Source organism: Lonchura striata, chromosome 21 (genome assembly GCF_050655825.1).
Source record: "Lonchura striata isolate lonStrDom1 chromosome 21, ASM5065582v1, whole genome shotgun sequence".
Taxonomy (NCBI): Eukaryota; Metazoa; Chordata; class Aves; order Passeriformes; family Estrildidae; genus Lonchura; species Lonchura striata.
The window spans coordinates 4,289,716-4,316,427 of NC_140723.1; the positions used below are offsets into that span (position 1 = coordinate 4,289,716).

General features: G+C 46.9%; 1 protein-coding gene across 19 annotated transcripts in view; it reads left to right on the plus strand.

The window, feature by feature from the left end:
* CAMTA1 (calmodulin binding transcription activator 1) overlaps positions 1–26,712 on the plus strand; it is a 225,140-nt gene that overhangs the window by 108,349 nt on the left and 90,079 nt on the right. For all 19 annotated transcript variants that reach the window (XM_085558864.1, XM_085558869.1, XM_085558865.1 and 16 more), the window contains one exon: positions 6,922–6,993. In XM_085558864.1, coding sequence (XP_085414990.1) covers positions 6,922–6,993 — 72 coding nt within the window. The remainder of the gene's footprint in view (positions 1–6,921; positions 6,994–26,712) is intronic.

A 26,712-nucleotide genomic window follows, 5' to 3' on the forward strand; every position in this document is an offset into this window, starting at 1 on the left:
GGTGTGTTTTCCTCATCAGCAGCACCCTGCAGGGGGTTTTATGAGTGACAGTTCTTGGGTTCAGTTGGAGTGACACAAGTAGCAGGGAATGAGGTGAGTAGTAGGAAGCCTTTTGTGTCAGATCAGGAGGTGGATATTTCATTACTAATTGGCCATGACTGCTGGCCCTAAGAAAATTCTGAGCTCTTGGAATGCTCATAATCCTGTCAAGGATCCAGTGCACATTCCTGGATCAAGCTGCTCATGAGGGAAAGTGATGATGTTTTCCTCCTACATCTCCCAACTTTGCCCCTATCCAGGCAGCATCCCTCCAGTACGCTTTTCACCCAGGCCAGAGTGATTAAGCACTTAAATTGATTAATCAAATTTCTTGTGATGAGAACTACTGTCATTCATTAATCTGAATGGGATTATAAATAAGAGCTGGCAGAGAAGGGAGACAAACATGTTGACAGATAGACCTGCTGCTTTGAATACAAATCACACCACTGCATCTGGAGGGTCTAAGCTCCTGGCAGCCTCGGGATAGAGCTTCCCTAAAGGTAAAATTAGGCTAAGATTAAAGTATCCCTGTATTAATAAAGAAATATGCATTTATGAAGAGGCAGGCACTGCAGTGGGGGTGTGGGGATGCATACCAATGATCCTGCAGTGGGCTGGGCAATGGGTATTGCTGCCTGTGGAAGCATCAGTCCCCATGTAGGTTGATTTCTGTCGTTAAGCAAATGTCATTAGAGGATTCATTTCTAACAGTGAGAAACTTAAAACCTTGCAATCCTTTCAGAGACTTCAGAACCCCACAAAGGGAAAACAGGCTTTGAAAAAGAACCCATTAAACATTTAAATATTTCATTAAATATTGAACATTTCAAAAATTGCTTTCTAACAGTAGCGAGGGAAACAGAACAATATTTGTTAACAAAAGCCACCAGAAGTGACAAGGCCCTGCAATGCATAGGCTGTGTAACCTTTCTTCCCTTGCTCCATCACAGGAAAGCCCTGGGCTCAAATCTAGGAACTGATACCTGGGTATGGCTGCCAGTGGCATCGAGGGCAGAGGGGGGTTTGAAATGTGTCAGGAACAGAACTGACATTAGGATTAAACCCAGAATGCCTGCACCAGGCTGAGCGCCTGCACAGCAGGCAGTGCCCAGGGCTGCACAGCGCTCTGCTGTGATGCCACAGCTGAAAAGTGAGGGGTCAGGTTCTCTGGCTTTTGCAGCTGCCTAGCAATGTTAAGAATGTTTTTAGGATCTGCTGTCAGTACCAGGGACTCCTTGCCCAACCTGGCAAACTGTAAGCAATTCCTTAAATGAAAGGCGAACCTTGCCAGCGGCGCGTCTCAGCGCGGGCTGAGATCTGAGCACGTGGCTTTGTGCTTTGCTGAATCAAAGTTACTATTTATGAACGTCAGAGGAAAATCCAAACCTGTCTAATATCTCTGTTTCTCCAAGATGATGAGTGAGAAAACACGGTTAGCAGCATTTTGGTTTTGATTTGCAGCAGCAATGGGAAATTTTGGACGCATTCCTGTATTATGACACTCCTTAAGTCAAAACAAGAGCTCTGGCGGCAGCCTCCTGGCCCTGGGGATTCCCCAGGGTTCAGGCGTGGTTTCCCCTCCCTGTTTAGTGCTTTGAAAAGCTGAACTGGGGCCAGTCTGCACGGGGAGTGTTGAGCATCTCCTGTCAGGACCAGTCTGCTGGGGGAGTGTTGAGCATCTCCTGTCGGGGCCAGTCTGCTGGGGGAGTGTTGAGCATCTCCTGTCAGGACCAGTCTGCTGGGGGGAATGTTGAGCATCTCCTGTCAGGACCAGTCTGCACTGGGGAGTGTTGAGCATCTCCTGTCAGGACCAGTCTGCACTGGGGAGTGTTGAGCATCTCCTGTCGGGGCCAGTCTGCTCGGGGGAATGTTGAGCATCTCCCGTCGCCTCCCTGCTAGTGGAGCTGCCCCAGCCCCGTGGTCCTGCCCGGCTCCGCTCGCTGCCGCGGCAGGACCGGGCGGATCGGTGGCCCGGGCTGCCGGCGCTGGCACCGGCTCGGGCTGTGCCGCAGCAGCGTTCGGCTTCTCTCGCCGCATCCTGATCCGTGGTGGGAGCCGCCGCTGGCTCCAGCTCCCGCAGCTGACAGGGAAGAGCCTCATCTGAGCTTTAAGTGGATTTGGAATCTGGCTGTGGCTTCAGCATCCCTGTCCTGCAGGAAGGTGATGCGCCTATCCCTCGCAGCCCCCCAAATCACCAAATACACGGGACCTTGATGGAAGGCGGGTCAGGAGTTGGGCAAAGATTCAAAAGAGGCTTCAATTCCCCGATGTGGTTGTCCAAGTTGTTTATTCCATGAGATGAAGGGGGAAAGAGAGAGAACCAGGAGGGGACGGGACCTTATCTAGGCTCTGGACAGGGAGGGCTCTCTGGCCCTCTGCCAACCCCATTTTGGGAGGAAGGAGGGGACCATACTTCTCAGATCCCAGTCACAGGGGTCCCTGGAAAGGGAAAAAGCATAGCCCGAGCACACTGTAACAGGAAGGATCATCTGTTGCAAGATACCCCAGTCTCAGAAGATGCTCACTTCAGGTCTGTTTGAGAAGAGAGGTCACACGCACACACACACACACAAATTTAAGGTGTTTCCCAGTGGTTGCTAATTCAGTGGTCAAGGAACCCAGTTTTCAGCTGCCTCAATTTTCTAGCTGGGCTCTGCCCTCTCAAAGGGTCAGCTGAGATTTTTCTGGGTGCTGGTTACAGAAACCACAGATGGACAATCACTCCTACGCGTAAAACAAATGTATAATTACAAATAGTTGACAAATTCCTCTGGTTGTGATTGTATGAAGTTCAGATGGATTGGTTTCAGAATGATTGGATGGTGTCTCTGCTGGGATACAGAAATGTTATTGAAAAGAATGGGATAGCAGTGGTAGCTGTAAGAACAGATCATGGAGATGCCTGTGATAAAATCACAGAATAATTCTATATAACATGATAGGGATGGGAGAGTGGGGTTTGTCATTGCATTTTGATTGTATCACCAAAAGACAGGCTGCTGCATTGAAGGATACTCATGTGAGCACTCACAGGCTGCTTTTCCAGTTTCCCTCCCATGCCTGTGAATCCATATGTGCTGCTGCACGGCTGCTGCTCCTTTGCAGTGTTACAGCAGGCAAAGGTGAGAGCAGAGCATGGTTGGGCTCAGGTACAGCCTCTGCTTCAGGAGACCTGTGCCCTGTCATCAGGATGATGAGAGGAATGAAGTCAACACCTCTCTTGGCCTTCCATGGAGGTTTGATCCATGGCAGCAGAGCTGCTGCTGCCAGCAGTGTGCTGCTCCCTCCTGGAAATTGGTGAGGAAGCTCTGAAATGGTCAGTGATTACAGAGGGAGATCCTAGCAGCACGGGGGTGCACCAGGGAGCTGATCAGCTGCTGGGCTGGGCATGTGTTGCCCAATCCCACCACAGAGCCAGGAGCAGAGGGCACAGTCCTTTTCCACCAGTAACCTGCACAGATCCTGCTCCTGGTGTCCAGAGGCTGCTGGGATGTTGAAAGCTGAAGCCTTACCACCAGAAAATTGCTCAAGTATATTTTAATAATGTACAGCCATAGGTCTTACGTGATTTGTTCTCTAAAGATTGATTTAGCTTCTTATTAAGGGAATTGGGAATTCAGTGTGAAAATCTGAACAAAATCTAGGCGTTTTTTAGGGTTTTTAAAATATCCACTAGTGTAACTCACCAGGGAGAAGAATTTCAAAGCCTGTCCAACCCTATCTTGAATTTTTGATTCTCTTGCTTTCTTATTTCCATTCCCAAGATATGCTTGTTAAGAAAGAACACCTCAGCATTATTGTATTATTTTTAAATAAGCCACAATCACTTTAAGGAGCTCAGGATAAAAAAAATCCACTAATAATTTGATTTTATATTCCTCCCCCCCTTTCTTCCAGTTTTCAGAAGTTTGGTAATGCCAAATGTGCACTGCATACAAATGGCAGGGCGGGCAGCTGTAATTGCACGCTCTCCCTTGCTACCCAGAGAAGGCCTTTCCTCTTTAATTACCCCTGGAATTGTAAAGGGCTGAGCTGCAGCAGAGCTGGCAGGGCCAGACCCTCCAGCAGCAGTGTGGGGGTGCTCAGAAGGTGCCTGTAGCTGGTCCTGGGGCAGTGTGGGGGTCTCATCCCGGGGAGGGATCCCCCACGCTGGCAGGACACGGTGTGTGCTCAGGGCATCCTTGGCCACACGCACTCAGGGTCATCTCCAGGGACAAGGACACAGTCCCTGATGGGTGATGGGACCATGGGCACCCAGCAGCAGGGCACAGCACTCCCACGGCTGGGTGTGCCTCTGCTGCTGCTGCCCAGGGCTCCTCTGGGGCCAGGCTGCTGCCAGCCGCTGCTGGGTTCTCCACACAGCATCAATGAGCTGCTGAGGGGGTGTTCCTCCTCAGACTGCTCCGAAATGCCTTTTCTCTTCTCCTGGAGATTTTGTAAACTTAAAAGAGAATCATGAGAAAAAAAAAAAATGTTCTCCTCTGTCCAGCCCATTAATTCAGCCTGCTCAGGACAGAATTAACCTTGGCAAGCCTTGCAGAGGAGAGAGTCGTTCTAACCTTAAAAATCTGCTGATTAAAGCTGGTTTCTGGAATTCGATTTCACTTAATGCATTGGCTGAGTGCCCAGCCTGGCATTAACATCTCCACAGACACACAGGCCTCTGCAGCTTTTACCTTCCCACTAAAAAACAATTAAAAAAAAATAAAAGAAAACACAGCTAATGAAACCCCCTTTGCCTGTTTTGAGCAAGAATTCATTTTAAAGACTGCTTTAGCTAAAGGTATTACTTCTGCCCTGGTTGTCTGTCTGCTCTGGCCAGGCAGGGTGGTAATTCCACTCTCCTCATTAGTTGCAGAGAGGTGTTGAGCTGGCTGGTAGCTCAGCAGCCCTGGGCTATCCTGGGACCAAAGGCAGGGGTGAGCAGATCCAAGTGTAGGAATATCCTACACCCACCTCCCCACAACCCCCACGTGCTGAGCTGCAGATTTTGTGTCACCCACAGCGCTTAACCCATTAATCTTGAAAATCCTCCAAAACAATGACACAGAGATTTCCTGGGTTTCTATTTATATCCTCAACTTTTTCCTTACACAAAAATTAATGTGGTTTTTATTGCTGTCATCACTCATTTTGCCTGCACTCGGCGTGCTGGGCTCCCAGGGTCTGTGTCACCCCTGCAGTGTTCCTCTGCTGCTGTGGTACCTCTCCAGTCCCTGCTGTCTCTTCAAGGCCAGGAGATTGCTCAGTGTGTGGATCTCCTTCATCCCAGCTGCCCAGGTTAGGACATCCAGCCTCAAAACATCCATCCAGACTCAGATTCCCATGTCCTGCTGCCATCGGGGGAAAAAAAAAACCCAAAGTAGTATTTAAGAAATCCCTTCTGCGTTCTGTGTGCTTTTTGAATTCTGTGAGCTGTTAGGAATTTTTTAATGGTTTGCTGAAATGTTGAGGACCAGTTTCATGAAGGTGGGAGGCTTTTGTGTGATTCATTATTGGCAGCTCTAGAATGATCTGCGAGACAGCTCTGGAGAGGGAGGGCAGTGCTCCTGCCTGCTGTGCACCACGAGCTGCACAGAGCCCAGAACTGGGTTTTGTTTTAATCAGGGCAAAGTTTCGATCGACTCCACAGCAAATTGGGGTGGGAAGCAAGTCGGGGTGCTGGAATAGATTGATACGTCTCTCACAAGGTGCTGTGGATGTCCCTGGCTGCTGTGAAGGCTGCTCCAGTGGCTCCAGACCAGCTTTCCCATCCTCACAGGGTAGCAGGTTGGGCAGGGAGATGCTGCACCTCTCAAGCTGCTTTCTGGAGTGGGGGGACCAGCTCTGAGTCAGCAGAACTGAACACTGCAAACCTTTCCATGCAGCCCCCAGTGCTGTGTGCAGGAGTCACTGTCAGGGCAGCTGTTCCCCAACCCTCGGGAGGGATTTAAATGTTAAGCTTTTCTTTGGATTATTTTCTGCAGGGCTTTTTTCCTCCCTGCATTTCAGTGTGTAGAATGTACCCTTGACACATTTTAAAAACATTATTAATCTTTGTCATTTGTGTTTTAAAAATAACTCGGTGATAGCAGCCAGTCCTTAAATCCTGTTTAATTCAGGCTGACCTTGTGAGTGGTGATCCTGGGGAGGGGGGACTGCTGCAGCCTCCCATGTGCTCACTGAGTGCTCATGTCCAGCAGCACGGGCACCCCTCTGCGCTCGGGATATTTGCAATTAAAACCAGTTCTGTGGGTTTGGGTTGGCACTGGGCTTCATTTCCAACCAAAAAGTTCTAACATATTGCAAATATGGGGGTTTTATTCCTGCAGAAAGAATTCCTCAGCCTTGGTGATTTCAGTTAATCAGAGAAGCAGAATTCATTAAAAAAACCTGCTAAAAATAAAAAAAAAAAAAAAAAAAAAGAAGAAAAGAAACAAACTATATTTTGGCATTTTGCTGTCTAAAAAAATCTGACAGCAATTTTTTTCAGTTTACAAACACAACATTTTCAGTTGAAATACCCAGGAGATAAGCCATGGGAAAAGAGATGAACGTGTTGTATTTGCCAAAAAATAAAAATACCATGGAACAAAGATTCAAAGGCAGCCCCAAGGCCAGCCCAGCTGAGCATCACAGGAGCCCCTGTTGGCCCTGGCCACCCTTGGGTGGAGGTAGCATGGCAGGGACTGTTTGGGATGGGCTTTTGTGACCTGTAGCAAAGCTTACAGTGCTTCCACCAGGGTTCCACAGTGCTGTGCTGTGTATCACCAGCCCCAGACCCAGGGCAGAACAATGTCCTCCATTTGTGGGTCATGCTTCTGCCCCATCCCCAGCACGGCCTCTTGGGATGGTTCCTCCACTAACCTGACTCTGATTTCTCTCTTTTTGTGTCCCCAGTGCCTGTATGGCTGCTATGTCCATTCTTCCATCATCCCCACGTTTCACAGAAGGTGCTACTGGCTTCTGCAGGTAGGATGACAACGAGTTCTCTCTCTGGGGTCACCTGGGCAAGCTGCTGCAGCCACGTTCAGCTGCTGCTGGTGGGGAGTCAGCATCCTGTGTTTTATTGTCTGGGGATTGTGTTTGTCTGCAAGGGAATTGGGTCTTAGTTGTATGTCTCTGCTTGGAGGGATTATACATTTTCTCTAGCAATATGCAGCTGATGCCAGCTCATATGTTCTCTAAACATGGAGTTGGCTCAAGTGAGGCTTTCTGGAGGTTTCTGGTTGCGTGGTTCCATCCTGAGGCAAGGCAAGAGCCAGAGAAGTGAATGCTGCACAGGCATCCTGTGGTGTGGGAGAGATAGCAGCCCTGGGCTGTGCTTGACTTTGAGGAGAACCCAGGGGCCGTGTTTGAATTTGGGGTGAACCTTGGAGCTGGCCCTGCAGTGAATCTGCTTTACTCCAGTGACATATTTAGTTCCCAGGGAGTATTTGAAGTCACTCAATGATTTTTCTTCTGGCTGTTGTGGGAACAGCAAAATCCCAGGAGGAGTCAAGCCAGATATTTCTCTTATTTACACAGGGTTTGGGCAGCTCCCCTGGGGCTGTGGGGCTGTGCAAAGGATCTCATGTGGGAGTTTGCCTGGGAGGTGTTTGCTGACCCCACCTTTGAGGAGCTGTTCACATTCTTGACTGGTTACCATGGTGTGCAAAGTGGAAGTAATTTGTTTTCTTTCATTATGAAATGGCACTTGACACGTGCTGTAAAAATATTGTTTTAAAGATTAAACTCCCATGGTCCTGAAAACAAACAAGTGTGAGGAAAGTGACATCTGTTTCTGGAAGCAAATGGAAAATAATTCCTGTTTCTCTCTAGTTTTGCAATTGCACTTCCATATTAAAAAAAAAAGGCACTGCTGTTGTCACTGGGGCAGGACAGACCCCCACAACCCACAGAGGATGGTGCCCACACCTCGGACATAATCAAAGGAAATGCACACCATATGTCACCCTCCTCTGTGGTATCTGTATTTTCTCAGCTCCATTTGCATCTGTGGCATATAAATGCTGTGTGCAAGGCAAGAGGAGATGCTTGGCTGCAGTGGTGGGAGCAGCATTGCACCTTGCAGAGGAGAATTGTGGCTCCTCTGAAAACACAGCGTGACTGCATTGATTCTCTTACAGCTACCCAGGCTGTGCTTGTCCTCCTCCTGGCCCCATAGGTCACCTCTCCTCTTCGTTTTTGAGCCTTGTGTTACTTTTTCTCGTTGTGATGTGCTCCCTAGAAGTGCTGCTGGCCCTGGCTGCTGTGGCACTTAGCCAGCATCTCCCTGATGAGTTGCACTGCAGCACTGTAGGATCTCTGAGCTGTTCCCCAGGGTCTGGCTCTTCACGTTCACAGGGTGTGCATCAATGTTTAGTCATTTTCTTTGCTCTGGTAATCACTTTTTTTTTTTTTTTCAAGAGGATGGGAAGTACATTTCTTAGAAGCCTATTTATAAAATGTGCTGCAGGACATCTCGCTGTGGCTGTGGTAGACTGGTATTCCTCACCAAGGACATGCTGTGCCTTCGCTGTGGGAGGAAGAGGGGTCTGTGATTCATGGCAGCATCTCCAGGCATAAACGGGCATCCTTCAGTCATGCGCTCAAGGTTATGCAGAGAGGAGCTGGCCAAGAATAGATGACACTTCCCTATCGTCTGCACAGTGTTTGTGTTCAGCTCTGTGGTGAATTCGGGAGCTGTGACACCAGAGAGACAGAAGGTGTTTTGTGCATCTCCTTCAGAAGCTTTCACTTCAACTGCCCTGGTAAATGAGTTGGATATTCAAAAATAGGGATAGCCAGGGCAATGTGTAACATTAATCTCCAGCAATATGTTTGGCTTTATAGTTCACCAAGGTACATAGGTGACTTTCCCTTTTTTTTGGGGAGACATTGAGCTCCTTCCTGGGACTCTCTCTGTGCTCTCTCTGTGCAGTGTCTGTTCAATGGGGAGTAAATACAATTAATCTGCAATGCCATCTATGTTTTATGGGATGATCTTCCTCCAAATCCTACTGTCAGGTTAGATATCAATTAAAAATCCCCACACAAATGTTCTTGATCTTTTCTGCCTCACATTTTCAGCATAAAGGCCAGGACTCAAACCAGCCACAGGGACTCACAGCCTTCCTCATGCATTAACACAGTGCCGTAGCCATTAATTATATGGTGATATCCAATTTCTTAAACAACTGTGTGTTGTCATTTATGACTGACATGATGTGCCTGCTCCCTGCAGACTGGTCAGAGGGATGAGAAATGAGAGCCAATTATCTGGAGCTGCATGATTCAGTTTTCTGGGTCTCTGCTGGAAGTTCTTAGGCTGTTGGCAGAGACCATGGTGCTGGTGGCTGTGGCTGGGGTCTGCTGCATGGGGCCTCCACCTCCTCTCTCTTCTGAAGGGATTTCACATTTTTGAGACATTTCAAGCTTTCTTGATAACAGATTTTAAGTGCTGCCTTACCCCAAAGACCTTTAGTATTTATAATAGATGCTGTAATTGCCAAGCCAGCATTGACATGTTCCTGCTGGACATGGTCCAGACCTGGGCACTGGCAGCCTCTTGCTCTCTTGGCCACTCATTCTTGGGCCTGAATGAAGAAAGCATGCCCAAGGTGGTGGTTTCCTACATTTGGTTGTAATATTTTTCTTTAGATTATCTGATATCTAGAAATAAGAGATCGTGCTGAGTGGCACAGGCAGATATGAAGATGGAGATGAGGACACAGATGGTTTCTTCACAGGTTGCTGGGGAAGACACCTCAGTAGATCTTCAGTTTTTTATTGTTTTACATTATCTGTTCACTTTTGAGAAGATGCAGAGCCCTGGCTCTCCACAGTTCACTGAGCATGCAGCAGAGCTGCTGAAACCTTTTCTGAGATGGGGGTGATGGCAGGTCCCAGCCTCCTGCAGGGGCTGTGGCACAGCTGAGACTCTGAGTGCTTTGGTTTGTCACTGGCAGGACTCAGCCTGCCCATGTTAGACCTTCAGCATAGTAACAGATTTTGTGTCATTGGAAAAAGAAGAAGAAAACCCCTTGTTTGTGCTTGTACTGACTAATGGGGGGAAAATGTGGATTCTCAGACATGGATGATTTTCAAACATTGGCACAGCTGAGCGGGGAGATGCAGCATTCCCTTCTGTGCGTTGGAAATTGGCACCCCAGGAACTGAAAATTAACCTGGCTGCCAGGCTTCTGGGAGGGCTGCTGCTTGCCAGGGTTACAGAGGCAGGCTTTCCTTCACCCATGGACTGTGATGGGCTCCTTGCTCACTCCCCCTCCTGTGCTGCACAGCTGGAGCTGCTGAGCTCATTAGATGCTCATTGTGTTCCACCTGTGGCAGATCCTGATGTCTCCTTTAGTGCTGGAGTTCAGGTGCTATGGGGATGGGAGAAAATACATATTTTAAGTGTTGCCCTTTTTCTTAATTAAGAAGTACATAAACTGTGCTATAGGATCATGCTAAAAACTTGTAAATTTAGACCTCTTGGCCAGTCGAGCAAATTAAGAGTAGCAAGCCTTGGAGAGAGGTGGCAGAGAGCTGTTTCACATTGCACATGTGTTAGCTGCTCACTGAATAATTCAGAACTGGTGCAGAAGAGTGTCAGTGGCACTGTTCTGGCAGGTGAGCCAAGGAAGCAGAGTAGGATGCAGGCTGAGCTAGGCAGGCACAGGGACACACCAGAGCTCCACAGAGCCCTGTTGTAAATCCAGTGTTTGCAGTAATTGCTGAAATGTGATAATCCAGTTCTCTGGGAGCCTAGGGGGAAACTGCATTTCATCTTTATTGCTCCCACACTCACAGGATGCTCCCAGCAGCCATGGAAGTCATGGAATGCTTTTCTGTAGGGTAGGAAATGGCAGGAGAAGGTCAGGGACATCGGCAGTCGTGCCAGGTGTAATATCCAGGCAGGATGTCTGTCACAGAAGGAGCAAGTGGGAGATGCTGAGGGGGCACTGGTGGTGGACAGTATTTGGGTAGTGGTCTTTAATTACTGTTCCTGCAGTTCTGTGTGCACCAGCTGTGCCTTGCAGAGTATGTGTAAGCACTGATTGAATGTCAGAGGCTTTTGCAATATTCTCTCTATACTCTGTTTTTTCCTGAATTCTTCTTTCTGATACACTTCAATATTCAGCAGTTTGTTACTATGAATGTCTGCATTGATGCTTGATGCTCCCTGAGTATGTTCCTTTCCTAAAATACATCTTGTCTGAAAGCAGTGGGCAAAAAATATCAAGACCTAAAAGTCATTCAAAATGTTCTACATGACATCTGTCACTGTCCTGCATAAATTTAATGTTTGTTCTGTATTTTTTTTGCCTTGGTTTTCCATTATGCCCTAAACAAGAGGAAGCCATTCCCATTTATTTTTGATAGCACCCCGTCAGAGGAGCATTTCCCTCTCTGATCACTTGTGCTGTGCTGTGTCAGCAGCATCTCCTGTATCCCTGGCTGGATCAGCGACAGACAGCTTGAGGATTTGGGGCTTTTTCAACATAAATTGGAAGCATTACAATCTCATAAAATTTCTCAAGACTTTTGCTTAGTAATGGGTTTTTATTTTTCATTTGGGTGAAATAAAAGTGGCTGGGCAATAAAGCACAGAGAATGCTGTGCTGCACATGGGCACTTAGCTGGGTCCTGTGTGTTGGGGAGCGGGGTGTGAGCAAGCCACAATGCCTGTGCATTTTTTGTTAATGGGATTATAAACTGTTGCTGCTATGCTGGCACCTGTTCCCAAAGTGTGTTTTAGCCTGTGTGATGAAATTAAGTGGTATAGAAGTACAGCAGAGCATGGTCTGTGGTACCAAACCACCTCCAGTGTGGCTGCACGTCCCAGGCATGGTGAGGATACAGGTGGGTGTTCACAGAGCAGACTGTGGCTCCTGTTCCCAGTGCCCTGCCTGCATGTGGAGCTGTGCTGGAGAGGAGACAGTGTGTGGGGAGCCCAAACAGCACTTCCAGGAGAGCAGGATGGTCCTCTGTGTTGACTTAGCTCTGAGCTGCAGCAGCAGAGGTGCTTTTGGTGCCAGACGTTGGCAGGATGCAGCAGTCAGTCCTCTTGTGTTATCACTTGGCACAAGCATTTTCAGAGGATGAGGAAGTTGTGGATACCCTTTTCGTGCTTCCTTAACATGCCTTTGACTTGATCTCTCTGAAGGATGCTTTCTTCTTTCCCTCCTTTCATCTTCTCACCAGCTCTCCTGAAGACACTGTGCCTGTTGCTGTGTCCCTGCTGCTGTGCAGTCACTGGAACAACTATGTCTCAAGATTTCCCATCATGTTTTTCAGGGTTCATTAAAGATCTGAAATACTCATGGAATTGGTGGAGCTGTGCAAAAATTATTGCTCAGTCCAACTGAAATTCCACGGGTTCTATGAACTCTTTTGTAATAATTTCCAGTTTCATTATTTTGATTTTTTTTTTTTTTTTTTTTTTTTGGTCGCATGCCTAACATACTGACTCTTGAAAGAGAATTTCAGAGAAACCATGTAAGGGAAGCAAAGGGTTCTGTGCATCATGGTCCCAGCCACCCTGTGGGGTGTCACAGAGAGCACAGCTTGTGTGCTGCTGGAGGAAGGACAAACCCTGGGGCACTGTTTGCTGGGACAGCCATGTGCATTTGCAGCCATCCTCTCACGCAAGATGGCGAAAATAAATCAGGATGTTGCTTCCATGAGAAACATTTTCCATGACAGAAATCTACAGCAGATAACACTGAGCTGTGGCTTGGGCTGGGCTGTGCCTGGATCTGCCTGGATCCCAAAGACTCTGCAGGGTGGGTGAAGTGGGGCTGCGAGAGCAGCAGCACGAACCCTCTGCTGATGTTCCAGTGAAGGGGAGGCAAAGAGGATTACAAATTAACTGGTGTGTCAAGGGCTGGAAATGCTTTAGCAGGAGTGCTTTATCTTTTGTAATGTTTTTATAAATTATTTATTAACACACTTGCTGCATTTTCCTGAGAAATTGGGTGGAAGAGCAGAATGTATAGACGACAGACTATATTCCAGAAGAAAGACGCCTGTGATTAAAAAACAATTTCCAACCCTTTCAAACACATAACTTTATTTTAGACAAGCAGGCTTCTATTTTTGTACCTCTCTCCACCATTTTAAAGAAAATCCCGGATTCGTTCCCTGGATATATGAGGAGACTGACGTTAATGCGAGCACACTAAAAAGCAGTCAGAGTGCTTTAGTTGTTGCTTAAATAATCTGTTGTCATTTATAGAAGGGATGCATTTCCCAAACTGCTGGGGGATGTGCCTGGGTTGCTGATTGAGAGAAGATCTGGCAGGGGTGACAGAGGAAAGGCCAGAACATGTCCAGCTCCCACAGAAAGGGAACAGGTCTGGTGCTTTCAGCTCTCGGTGGGAATAATGCCCCATTTGCCCTGGATGCCTGACCCAGGCGAGGGAAAGCATTGGCTCTGTCCCTCCTTGTGGTCTGCAGCCCTGTCGTGCACCATGGCGTGGTTGAGGGGCAGCCACAGAGGAGCTTCTTGTGCCTCATCCAGCAGCTCAGCGTGAACAGGAGCTCCTGCCTTACCTAAAAAGAGTTTTGCCCCTGTGGCTGCAAAGGGACCCAACAGCAGGGGTGGGTCAGGGGCCCTGTGAGGAGCCTGCTGTCAGTGGGGAGCATCAGCATCTCATCAGGGACACCAAGAAGTGACACCACTGGAAGCAGGATTGCTTTTGCTTCAGCGCTCACCCCATGTTCTCCTGGGAAGACCCCACAGAGTGGGACTGTCATCCCTGTGATCCTGCTCTGCTGTCACCGAGACATCCTCGCAGCAGGAATCAGCAGCACAACTCAGCTGGAAATGAAATCAAACCACAGGCTCCAAGACACTTATTAATATGCTCTGTATACTGAGGATTAGGCTTTTGGTGACACTTAAATTGAATTCTAATGCTATTTTGAAATATATAATATGCTGAATTTACTTCACCTCAGGTTTGAGTTAATGGTTTATTAAATTATGCACCTTGCAGTAGTGAAGCTGTTTCCTGGTGTAGGACACCAAGCCTTGCAGGAGCAATGCAGCAATTCTGCTGAGCTCATCCACATCCTCCCTGGTCAATTATTAGGTCTGCAGGTGTCGGTGAATGTATTACACTGTTAGCTGGAGTTTCACCCTCACTGGAGAGGTATAACTGGGGCTTGAGTTGGGAATTCTGTAGTGAAGCAAATTACAATTTGAGTTTAGAGATCTGGAGTTTGTTCTGGTGTGGGCAGCAGAGGACTTGTAGCAGATGCTGCCAAGGCTGAAGTCTCTCTTTCTAATGCAAGATATTTTTTCCTTTAATATGCAGTGTTTTGGCCTTCAGTGAGTTACCCTTGTATTTTATTTGTTAAGGAACACTTTTGTAAGTGTTTTGGATAAATCACTTCCCAGGTGCCTGCAGGTTTGAGTGCTCTTCCTTCTATCCTCTGCCTCTGTAACTGTCTTGCTGATTACTCTGGTTGCTTTTATTCTCAGAATAATCTTTCATTTCTGAAGGAGTCTCTACTCCCTTTCTGTCAGCTGGCTGCCTCAGCTGTCACTGATGTCTGTGCTGCCCTGGGTTAATGAAGCTGTGATGCCTCTTGTGTCTCACACTGCCTCAGTGGTGTGAAGTGAAGACTCTCCACCCCTGTCACCTCCCACAGCTGCCACCTGCATCCTGCCACCTGATCCCACCTGGGATGCATCACTGCATCCCTTTCTCCACACCCGTGCTGATGTTGTGGGTCAGACCAGTGGATGGCAAAGTGGCTGTTAGACCCATGAATGCATACGTGGTGAGCTACCCTTAGTGAAAGGCAGTAAAGGTTCTTAAAAAGAGCCCCAAGTTCATGGTCTGCACTATAAAACGCTGTGCTCACCTCTGAGGCTGTGGAAATGGTGTGTAGCCTTAGTCCTCTGTGAGATCATGCAATGGTCTTCATTAGTGTTACTGGATGGGCAAAAGCCAGAGGAGAAGGACCAACCTTAGTGGCTTTTGCTTCTGAACAGGCAGCGTTCCTAAGGGGATCATTTTCTGTGTCAAGGGAAAAGTGCACAATTTTTATCACTGTACATTTTTTTCCATTAAACATCAGCTTTGACTCTGTTCCTCTGTTTCTCTTGCTGCCGTGGGGCGTGGATGGTACGAGTGTCTGCTGGCTCATGCTGCTTCTTGGCCATGGGCAGCAAAGAAGGCATGACAGAGTGAAATAGAGGTTGAAGTTTTTATCAGTTTAAGTCACTGTGAAATCTCTTCTTCCCAGAAAAGTAGATTTCCCAATAATAAAACCAGGACAAAATAAGTCTGTTGGATTCAATGTGTCTTCATATTGTTCTCCTTGTGGTATGGCAGAAGGGAATGGCTGCTCCCAGTGGTCCCACAGTACCTGGTGCTGCCCTGGCCAGAGCGACAGGACACACACTGCTGCCCTTCTGCTGAGCTCTCAGCCATTCAGCTGAGCCCCCACAGGCACTTTCTGCTGGAGAAGGGAGAGAAGAGGTTGCTCTTCCTGGTGAATGGTGGAGATTCACCATTCTTTGATTATCTTTGTGGCACTCTTCAAAAGCTGGCATCACCTGCTCTGTAATTTCAGTCTTTATTTCTGAATGCAGAGCACTGGTGTTTATTCCTCTCTATAATGTAGACTTGAGTCGCTTTCTGTAGGGATTTTGTTGTTTTCAAGACACAGCACTGGTGTCTGAGTGTTCTGGGGTGCAAGGACCTTGTCAGGTTGGTTCAGCCAAGCATCTCAGAGTCTTTCAGCCCCCTCTGACCAGCACAAATGCACCGTCTCTGGTTTTACAGTATCCCCCTACAGATATGTAACAACTTTCTGAAGCATACCAGTCAAATTTTATCTTATGCTTTTGTATTTCCTTGATCTGTCCTGCTGGGAATTTGCTTTACACAGCTAGTGTACAACTTGATAGGAAAAGGAATCCCCATGGAAGATTCATCCCCTCCTTGGCCTGCAGTGGAGAATGGAGCCACAACATCAATGAACAGTCTGAGCAAGGTGCAGGTCCAGCCCCAGCTCCTCCCGCAGCTCTTGGCACTGGTGCAAAAGAGCTCCAGCTTCAAATGCTGCTGTTCTTTTGGGTTTATTGAACAATAAATCCATCACAGACATATGCAGGAAGAATGAATCAAGGTCAATCTCAAGGTCACTGGTGCCACGGAGGAGATGTGACTGCGTGGTGTGTCCTGTGACACAGCAGACACACGTGTCATGGGATTGACTCTGAGTCCTGCAGCTGTGTCCTCTTTTAATGGAAAAATACAGTAAATACATCCTGTAACCTGCTACCTGTGCAGTGCAGCACTCTGATAAACAGTAATTATAACTATTATGGGATATCATCTCCTCTCTGCCATTTATTGACCTTTTCTTCAGTGTAATTTTCTTCTCAGGGGTCCAGGTAGCTCAATCTCCAAGGAAGAATTGCCATGTGAGCATCTGGGCAACGCGGCCACCAAGACGTGCTCAAATGCTGAAAGGTGCTCCATTTTAGACTTGTTTAAAGTTTACATTATAGTCACAAATCTGGACACCTTTGAGAGAATTAAGTTTTTTTCTGAGTTCTCCTTGCAATTGTTGGGGGAGAAGAAGTTAGAAGTATTGGGTGCTGGGATGCTGCTAAAAGAAGTTGACTAAAATAGCTTTTCTGTTTGTAATAGCATTTCAGATCCTAGAGCCTTTTCAAGCTCAAAGTGACCTGAAATCACTTGTACAGTGAGAAACATCGTCCTTCCAAGGAACTAGCCCCTCATTTTTGGGTTTTGTAGAATCAGACAGGAAATCCATTGCAGAGTCAGAAAATAATGTGACCAGGTAAGTTTTGAGGGGCAGCTCTGAATTTGGGAGAAGAGGCGGCGTCGCGTTTGGGTTCCAACAACAATTTACTGAAATAGTGTGTATTCGCATTGTCAGCTAAGAATATCAATTGCTTTAAAATGTCACCTTCTTCACAGCTTTATGTGAAGCAGACCTAGGCATTGCCTTCAGGCATGGCAAAGGGGAGATAATGTGTCCCCCTCCCCATAACCTTCAGGCAGAGCATCCTTTGCCTGAGCTCCCCACTGCCCCAGTGCTGCAGGGACTGGGCTGCGTGGGCTCCAATTCCCACCCTCCCACTTGGGTTCCATGGGAGAAGGGAGAGGATGTGGAGTGGGCTTGATTAAAAAGTGCTTTCGCTTTTTCTCCTGAAGGATGTTTGCAGTGAAAACTGTACGTGAAATTTATACTCCTCTCATATGATTCTGACTGGTTTTAGTGCACAAATTCTCAGAAGAAAATGTATTCAATAAAAATTTGATGTGGAGCTATAGCTCAGCAGAATCTTTTTTAAGAAATCCAGCTCTGGGATATTTATTTTGTATCTAGTTTCAGTTTTAGTGCCTATTCCTCCTGCAGATGCCCTCGTTAGCCTGCTAACAGCTCATGAAGAGTTCAGCCCCTCTCCTGCCCTCGTTCTGGGCATTCCTGCAGCGCCTTGGGGAGGGTTTGGGGGGAAGCACAGCTGTGTGGAGTGCTGCTTAGGGCTGCTGCTTCTTCCATAAGCAAATCCTGCTTTTTGTTCATGAGGAATGCAGAGGGCCCAGGGCTCATTTGAGCAGGAGAGCTGAGCCTGAGGAAGGTAAAATGTTGCCGGGCTGGTGGACAGTGATGTGGCCGACAAGAACGTGGTGTGCTTGGTTCATAACAAGTCTTCTGGGAAATAGTTTTAGCAGGAAAAGTGCAATAATTCTGGATTTATTCTCCTTTGATGCTCAGCATGCAAAAGGAGATGGTTTAGGGGAAGTAGGAAAAGAATCCAGGATGGCCACAATGAAAATATGTGAGCCCCCAAAGCATTGCTGCAGTCCCTTTGGGCTGCATTCAGGCTGTGATCTGGGATGGGTTAGTGTTGGTCTGCAGGGGAGAAGAGACAGAATTCTTTCCAGGCTTTGGAGCAATTGATAGTGATGAGTGAAATCCTCACTAGCCTCCTAATATCCAACCCTTGTTCCAAAAGGCTCCTGTTTCTTTCCCAAAATTGCAAGTGAGCACTTCCTGAGCCAGGTGTTTGTCCCACTGCCTCCTCCCACCTGGTGCTGGGAGTGGTGTCCCAGCTCTGTGGTGCCCCAACAGGCACAGAGCCACTCTTCAAACAGAAATCCCAAGGCTGAATCCTTTGCTCAGTGTTTCAGGGGCACCAGAAATATCTCAAACAGATTTCTGGTCCACTGCCCCCTGAATCACCGCCTCCTCAATGCATTTTAATGCAAAGCTGGAGCCTCAAGGCAATCGAGAGCTTTTTCCTAAGGTTTAGTGATAAACTTGTGTCTCCTGTGAGTGAGCAATCTGCTGCTTCACCACTTCTTTCAATTTAGACGGGAGTACACTGAAGTCCTCTTGCAAAAACATTTATTGTATCAAGCAAAACTGGAGGGTTTGGGTTCTACTTCTCTCGTAAATTTTTTTTCTTTACTTCTAGTGCTCTCATATCAGATTTTCACTGGAAAAATACTACCCAGAAGCATGGAAAATGGCATATGGCTCTATGAAATATACCCCCATCTAGGATACACCATGTTTTTATTTTGTGACAGTCCAAGATTCAATGCGTGGCCTAAATATTGTGGCATCCTATTTTATTTTTGAATTGTTGGATGGACTAGACACTATAGCTCATGGACAACACTACCATTTTTCCCTGTGGTTTACCCTTTTTCTAGATTACTGTCTCTTAGTTTCAAAATGGAACAGGATTTCTCCCTGGTTTATAAATTAGGGCCATATTCCAGCAGCACCCAGTAGTGCTGCCATATTTTAGATGGTGTCAGAATTTCTATTAAAAACCTTATTTTTCAGAGGTTTAGATCTGAGCCATAAAAATTGGCTGTGTGTATGTATAACAACTGCAGCTCTGTCATGCAGAGGGGGTGCTAGCATGTAGTTCCTGCAAGCAGAACAAACCACACTTCCCACATGCATTTATACATAGAGCTCTATATAATTGTATTAAAACTCAGTGTAAGATTGTGCTAAGTTTTTATTTCAAAGTTAATGGCTTGGAAATCAGGAAATGCTCCCTTTGGCAGAGGTGTGGGAGAGTTGCCAGAGGGGTGCTGGGTTCAGGGGACAGGGTCAGGTTGAAGCAGGGCTGTGAGACAGACACAGCCTTTCTCAGGGCTGACTAGTAGATCTGCTGATGGTTTTTTGCATACCTGGAGAGATTAGCTTACTCACTGAAGTATATCTGGCCCACACAATAAAAATTGGCCATAAATATCTCTGTTCTACCAAAAGAGACCCTGAGAACAGAATTACACCCAGGCTGTACCTGTGATAATATCTGCAAGCCTAACTGGATCTGAACGTGTGTCATGGGTGGGTTTTCTTCTTATGTTGACGTGTGAGTAAGATACCAACAGCCTCCTTTTAATAGCCCTGCATAATGCTCGCACCTGCTGCAGTATAATTTGCTGCATTTCCGCGGATAAGCTGCCTGGAGGGAGTGAAGAAAATCATCCCACAGTGCCCTGAGCTCCTGTCAGAGGGGACAAACTGGGGCTGTTTGTGGCCCAGCACCGTGTGCAGCCATCACACAGCTTTGAGGGTGTCCTTCCACTGCAGCTCCAGCAGCCACCAGCACGGGGGTGCTTCGGGTGTGCAAACACCCAGACAATGAAGGACACAGATTCGAGCTGAATGTCAAAAACCAAAAAAATAAAAATAAAAATAACCCCACATAATCTGCAAGTGGTTGAGAACCTCACCGCAGCTAGATGCGTCTTCCGTGACATTTTGGCTCTCGTTGGCTTTCCATCTGCAGGAGTTTTATGTCAGTGTCAGACAGGCCTGCCTTTAAGCTCATGTTTTTCTGTGTGATAAGACATCCTGACCTTACGTGCTGTTGGTCCATGTTAATTCTCACCTCAAAATTCTGCCTGGTCAGATCTCTCAGGTGCTGTGGTGGTGAGCACAGCACAGGCTGCTTCTGCTTTAAAAGTCTCATTGAATTCCTGCCAGAAGCACATTTTTATCATCTTCTCCCCAAGTGCTCCATGGTATTTCCCATATGAATTCAAACCTGGGCTGTGTTGGCTGTGCAAGATGTCATGACAGGGCATGTGGCATTATGGTCGTGGGGGTGTTGTCCCACAGCTGACCCTACTCCACCTCCCTCCAATGTTAACAGAGCTCAGCCACGTTCATGAACACACCTGCACAGCCTCGTTAATTAATATCATGTTTTACATTCTATTTTAATAAAGCCTTTTCATTACAGAGCTTGTTCCCATGGTAGGATAAATTGAAATTCTTTGCGAGAGCATTATAATTAAGCTGTAGCGCAATGGGTAGGGATGTGTGTATGGGTACAAATTGAAAGAGGAGAAATTTAGGTTAATGGAGGAAATTCTTTCTGAGGAGGTGGTGAGACACTGGAAGTGGTTGCCCAGAGAGGTAGTGAGTGCCCCAACCCTGGAGGTGTTCAAAGCCAGGTTGGACAGGGATTGGAACAACCTGGGATAGCTCACCCTTCTCATGGCAAGCAGGGGTTGGGACTGGATTTTTTTTTTTTTTTAAGTTTTTAAAGTGCTTGGACCCTTCCAAGTACTTAACATTCTTTGATTCTGTGTGTCTTGCTTAGGAAGTGTCTGCCTTAAGTGTCTCAACAACAGGCAATACCAACAGGCTCGGCCATCACTCCTCTTGTGCCTCAGGGGATTTCTGCCCCCGAGGTACTGTTTCAGCCTCAGGTCATATTTCACAGGCTAGAGGGATGGAAAACAACCTCTCCAAGCCCCAGCTCCCCAGCTTTTGGCTCACTGGACAGTTGCAGCTCTCAGACGTGTCTGTGGTGGCTGGGACAGCAACAGGAAGCAGGTTTCAGTGCTGAGGTTGGTTCTGCAGCTGATTTATTTACCATAGGCTGGACTTGGGGGCTGTTTCCAGCAGCTGATTTATTTACCATAGGCTGGAGTTTGGGGCTGTTTCCAGCAGCTGATTTATTTACCATAGGCTGGAGTTTGGGGCTGTTTCCAGGTGGGGCTGGAGCAGTGAGGGGTCCGCCACAGGGAACAACTCTGGGGCGTTTCTTCAGTTTAGTGTAAAATACCAAGAGTGGCAATACAGGAGGTGAAATACTTTGTTATTTTAGGTCTGTTGTGCCTTGCTTCTGCAGTTTAAAAATCAATACACCTGGTGCATCCACAGCTGTTCATGATGGGCAGAGTTGCTTTGATGAGCGTAAGGAAACAGGGGTTCACTGTGGGGTTAGAGCAACCCTGTTCAAGAAATGCAGTTCGTCAAGAGGAGGCAATGAAGTTGTGTCAAAATTACTTGAGAATTTGGGAACAGATTTTTATTTTCTCTTTGACAAAAACTAGGGTTTATAAAAAGAGAGAAAGCTTGCCCAGGAGGGGTGGTTGAGGTCCTGCTGCCAACCTCAGGGAGGTTTATTTACGAGTTGTGCAGTAAGGAGATGGAAATGCTTCATTAGCAAGCAGCAGTGCATGCTAGCTGGAGAAGATCCTAATGGAGTAAATTAGGAGGGAAACATCTGTTGCTTTCTGTTTTGGTTTTAGTGCTCAATCTGGTGCTAATTCTGGCCTTTTGTGACCTTTTTATATGTCTCCTCATCCTAAGTATGAGACACGTTCTGTTCATTAGTTGTGGATGTGTGTTGCACCTTTGAACAGAGTTCATCTCTACCCTTGAGGAGAGATTTGTTTCCTTCTTGTTTTCCTGCCTCCCAAAGACCTTGCAGGCAAAATGTTAGAGATGGAGGGAAAAGAGAAGCAGTAAAAGCCTGAGACAGGCAGAGGAAGATGTGTGTATACATGTGCCTAGATATATAAAATGCAAAGTTATGCCTTCTTCCACCATTTGTATAATTATTTCATCATTAAAAAACGACAGCTTACAACTGAAATTTTAAGTCTTGATAGTCTATACAAAATTCATGGCATGTTCAGGAAAAAGTATTTCTCACAGCTACATGTATAAATAGCCAGGTTTGATGCAAAGAGAGAGGTGGCATGCAGAAATTGCCTTCCTAAATCCTAGCTTTCCCACCAACTGATATCGTAGTGGCAGACACAGATCTGCTGTGCTGCTCCACAAAATCTGAGGAGCTCCCTTGTTAGCAGGAGGGAGACAGGAGCTGATGGGTGCTCTCCAAGGAGCTCCCCTGTTTCCAGGAAATGGGACAGGAGCTGGTGGGTGCTCTCCAAGGAGCTCCCCTGTTTCCAGGGAAGGGTACATGAACCAGTGGGTGGTCTCTGTCTGGAGCATCGATGCTGCAGGTCTGAGCTGCTCAGCACCAAGTTTGCATTTTCAGAGTTTTGTTCAAGGCTTAAAACACTTGCTCAGATTAATGACCAAAAATGTCAAATGTGTCCACAGCTAATTATTCATTAGATGCATAATTAGTGTGAGATGATCATGACATTTTACTGTTATTAATTTTTATACCCCAATAGGAATTAAATCAGGCTGCAATCACAGAACAACAGTTGGAACTGGCACTGGAGATGCAGTTGAGTAGCTGGAGGATGCTCCCACAGCGCTGCCCGGCTCTGAGGGAGCATTGGTGCTCCTGGGTTTCCTGAGATCAGTTCTCAGCTTCCTGTTGTATCTCTGCTCTCAAGGGAGGGCTGCAGGATGCAGGCAGCCAGGCTGAGCCTCTGAAATACTAAGCCTAGTTGGCTCCATTAAAGTGATGATAAACTCCAGAAAAGCAAAGGCAAACGTTTCGGGTTCTGTTCATCAGAGACTGGCGGGTTTCTGGCTTTGTTGTCTTTTAATACCCCAAGAACAGATGCACGTTGACAAGTGGCATCAGCCAAGGGACTCAGCTTTATAAGTTTGTGTTGAAGCAGGCTTGGAAGTAGCCAGCTGAAATCTAATTTGTAGCCAAGTGGAATAAATTGGAACTGATAGTTATTCAATTAATGGCATGGGCATCAAGGTGAGGTGTCCTCTCAAAATAGCAGAATAAGGTTTCTTCTCATGGAGGTTTGGGAAAATGGGGCACAGCACCAGGTTTTCTATCAAGTCCAGCCATTAATCATTTGAGTAGCAGGAGGGAGATGTGATTATTATAGAGAGGCTCAGCAGAACAGTTGGAGTGAGCACATCCCAAAATGGTGTTGGAATGCAAGCCTGATCCAGTGGACATGCCCTGGAGCTGAGGATTCCCTGGGCAGCATGGCATGCACCCGTGCCTCAGTCCTGCAGGAAGCAGCAGCAGAAGCAGGGGTGAGCTGTCCTCTACTCCAGGCACCTGTGGCATCCTGGGCATGGAGACTCAATCTCTTCTGTCACTCACCTGCTAAAGCAGAGCTCCTGTCATATCTGAAAACGTCTTTGCCTGCTGAGTTCAATAAGAATGGGCAATTTGGGTGTCTTCTTAGTGCTTCTTGTGCATCTGGAGATGCAGAGTAGGGGGCTGACTCATGCATTCAGCAGACTTTCTGCAAACTCCCATGGTGTGATGGTCAGATCTTGGGATAACTTCACAGACCTTTGGATAACTGCACAGTGATGAAGCTGCCACAGCTGTCTCTACCACAAGCAGACCAAGAAATACAGAAAGGCTTTTTTGTCTTTAATCAAAAGAAAAATTTCTTCCTATGCAAATGATTTCTGCAATAATATCAGTGTTGCCTCAGGTTTGCATAAGCTGAATGAAAGAGAAGCTGAGTTCATGGTTTTCAGCAGAATGATTTTAACTTTTATCAGTTCAGTATGTAAGTAGGAAAGGAAAACTCATTTTACTTGGAATAATGAAATCCTTTGGTTGCATTTAAGGACAGACCAAACAAATCATTTAACTGAAAAGTTCATGTCAGTTGGAAGCTGACTGGATCTATGTGAACCATGGCTGTTGTAGTGGAGCCGTGGGACCTGTGCTGGGCTCTGAACAGCCTAAAGCAGCTGCAGGACACAAGAGCTTGTGTGAGAATGTGGTCAATCACATTTGTTGGGGTTTTGGCTCTGAAACTGTCCTGGCCACTGGGAATGGGTACAAGGGAAAATTTATGCAGATTAGCTCAGATATGGAGCTAATAGAACCACACAGATGAGGTCTAAACTATGAAAAATTTCTCAAGTTGTAATGCAAATACAGTCCAACATCTGTGGCCTTTCATTAAAAGTGAAGTTACAGGAATGAGATTTCACTCAGCAACACTAATTTGTGCCTGTGAAATTATTAACAATTTGATATTGTGGCTTTCTCATTATAAACTTCTGTGGGAAAGGGGAATTAATTTTTCTGTGCTGTTAGAAGTTGTCAGAGGAGATCCCTCTCTTCCTGCGTAACTGGATCAGAAATTCCTCACATACATGGGCTGACCCTTTCCCTCTGAGGAACACATTAATTGAAGCTGCACTCCCATTAAACTGGTGCTGCAAGAGAGGAGTGTAAAAATAATGCAGAATAACAGTGGCAGGCCTGGAGGAATTTGTAGGAATGTTAAGCAAGGAAGAGGGTAGTAATACATGAGGCACTTTCGGATGGGGACTGTGAAGAGGAGGCTGCTGGTGGCAAATCTTTTCCACTTTTATGTAGGATATTTTTCTGTAATCAGGACTATAAGGACAGTCATAGGATCTTCTTATTGCAGCAACATCTCAGCCAGCTCTAGGTATGCAAGCTCTTCATCATCCTGCTAGGAAGCAGAAGGTGCACCAGGATGAAGAGTGGCTCTCTCTCTGCGCCATACCTTCTGGTCCCTTTGGAGCCTATTACCATGGAGCACCTTCCCTGCTCCCCCTTCTCCCCCAGCAGTGCCAGCACACACCTGACAACACAGCAGGGATGAGTGGAGTGTAGACCCGTTCTCCTTTTCCCATTGCATGGCAACCTGTTATCTCTGACTTAGATAAATGTCTGCTGAGAGAGAGGCGTGAGTTCAGCTCACCAGACCCATCTGACAAACCCACCATGTTTCTGGCTGGTTTGGGTTTTGCTGATGAATGCTTCTCCCCACTTGCCTTACATCACACACAGAGCCAGCACCTCAAATGTTGTTTGCCTGGTGAAAACAACTGTCATGGCAAGGAGGAGAAGCAGGAGGTGCAGGAGGGATGGACCTTTGGGCACTCATGGCCACCCTTCCTGGTCCACAGTTTATGTGTTGAAGCCAGCCTGCACATCCTCTCCCCAAGCCATTTTCACTTAGTTTGGGATGCCATGCTGCCACTTCTGTAAAAAAAATATTCAACTGCATTATGAAGAAAACATCTTACATAAATCAGGAGATGAGAAAAGATGCAAGAAAGCTTCCCTTGTGCTGATGGCTCATATCACCACGGCTGATGGCAGACACCCATAGAGATGATGAGGGGTCTGGAGCATCTCTCTTATGACCTGAGACTTAGGAAGCTGGACCTGTTTAGAGAAGAGAAAACTGAGAGGGTATCACATTGATGAGTATGAATGTCTCAAAGGTGGATGTCAAAGAATGGTGGCAGACTGCTTTCAGTGGTGCCCAGTGACAGGACAAGGAGTAATGGCCATAAACTAAACCACAACAAGTTCCACCTCAACATGAGGAAGGACTTCTTTCCTTGGAGGGTGGCAGAGCACTGGAGCAGCCTCCCAGGGAGGGTTGGAGTCTCTCCCTGGAGACATTCCAAACCCACCTGGATGCTTTCCTATGTCACCTTCTCCAAGTGACTCTGCCTTGGCAGGGGGTTCAATGGGATGATCTCCAGATGGCACTTCCAACCCCAACTATTCTGTGATTGAGTCTGAGATTTACAAGATGGACAAGACCCATGTTCTCAACAGTGCTCCATCCTGCCAGTCTGAAGCAGTAATGATGAATGGTTCTCTTTGGCAGTGCAATATTGACGGGGCAATTCACTCTGCCATGGTTGTGCTCTCAGAAAAGCTCAGGAGAGCTCCCAGTGTTCTCTCTTTAATATTGCATTGATGGCCTGATTGGTTCTTGCTGACAAAACTGCCACAATTCTTAATATCAGCCTGTCTGCATTCATCAGATGTAAAGGTTTTCCATCCTGTTGGGCTCCAGAATAGCATTAGATGGCAAATGGAGAAAGTGTAGGAAGCCAGTATGATAATTTTTTAATCTAATCCCCCATACTGGGGAGTTGCTGGTGCTCTGATAACTGGGAGCTGTGATGCAAAGCAGAGAAATGCTGGATGTCATTTCAGCAATGCGTGTGGAAATGTATTTTTCAATATTCTGCTTGTGTCCAGCTGCAGTGCTAAAAAAGCCTCACGGCCTGCACGGCTCTCATGTCCAGGTCTTGCATGGTCCCTGGGGTGAGCACACTCCAGAAACGTGGAGCAGTCCTTGGAAGGAGCCTCAGGTCCCATTGAGCATCCATTGCATGGATTCAAAGGTGGAGAATACCCATGGTCTGCTCTGCCACCCCTCAGGAGTTACTGTCTGCAGGAGCATCTGCTGCTCCTTGTAGAGACTGTCCTGTCCCTCATCGAGGCAATGCTGTGTGTCACTGTCAGTGTCCAGCTGTGACATTCCTGTACACACACAGGCCTGTCCTGCTGGGAACCTCATGCTGGGAGAGGATTAAGCATTTAACTTGGATCCATGGTCTACTTTGTCATAAACATAATCCCATGTTGTAAACATCAGCTCCATGTGCAAGGACTACTGGCTGTGCCATCCAGTAGCCACTGGTGGCTCTTGCCACCTCCTTGCTAATGGGAAGCTCATCAGTTTGTCA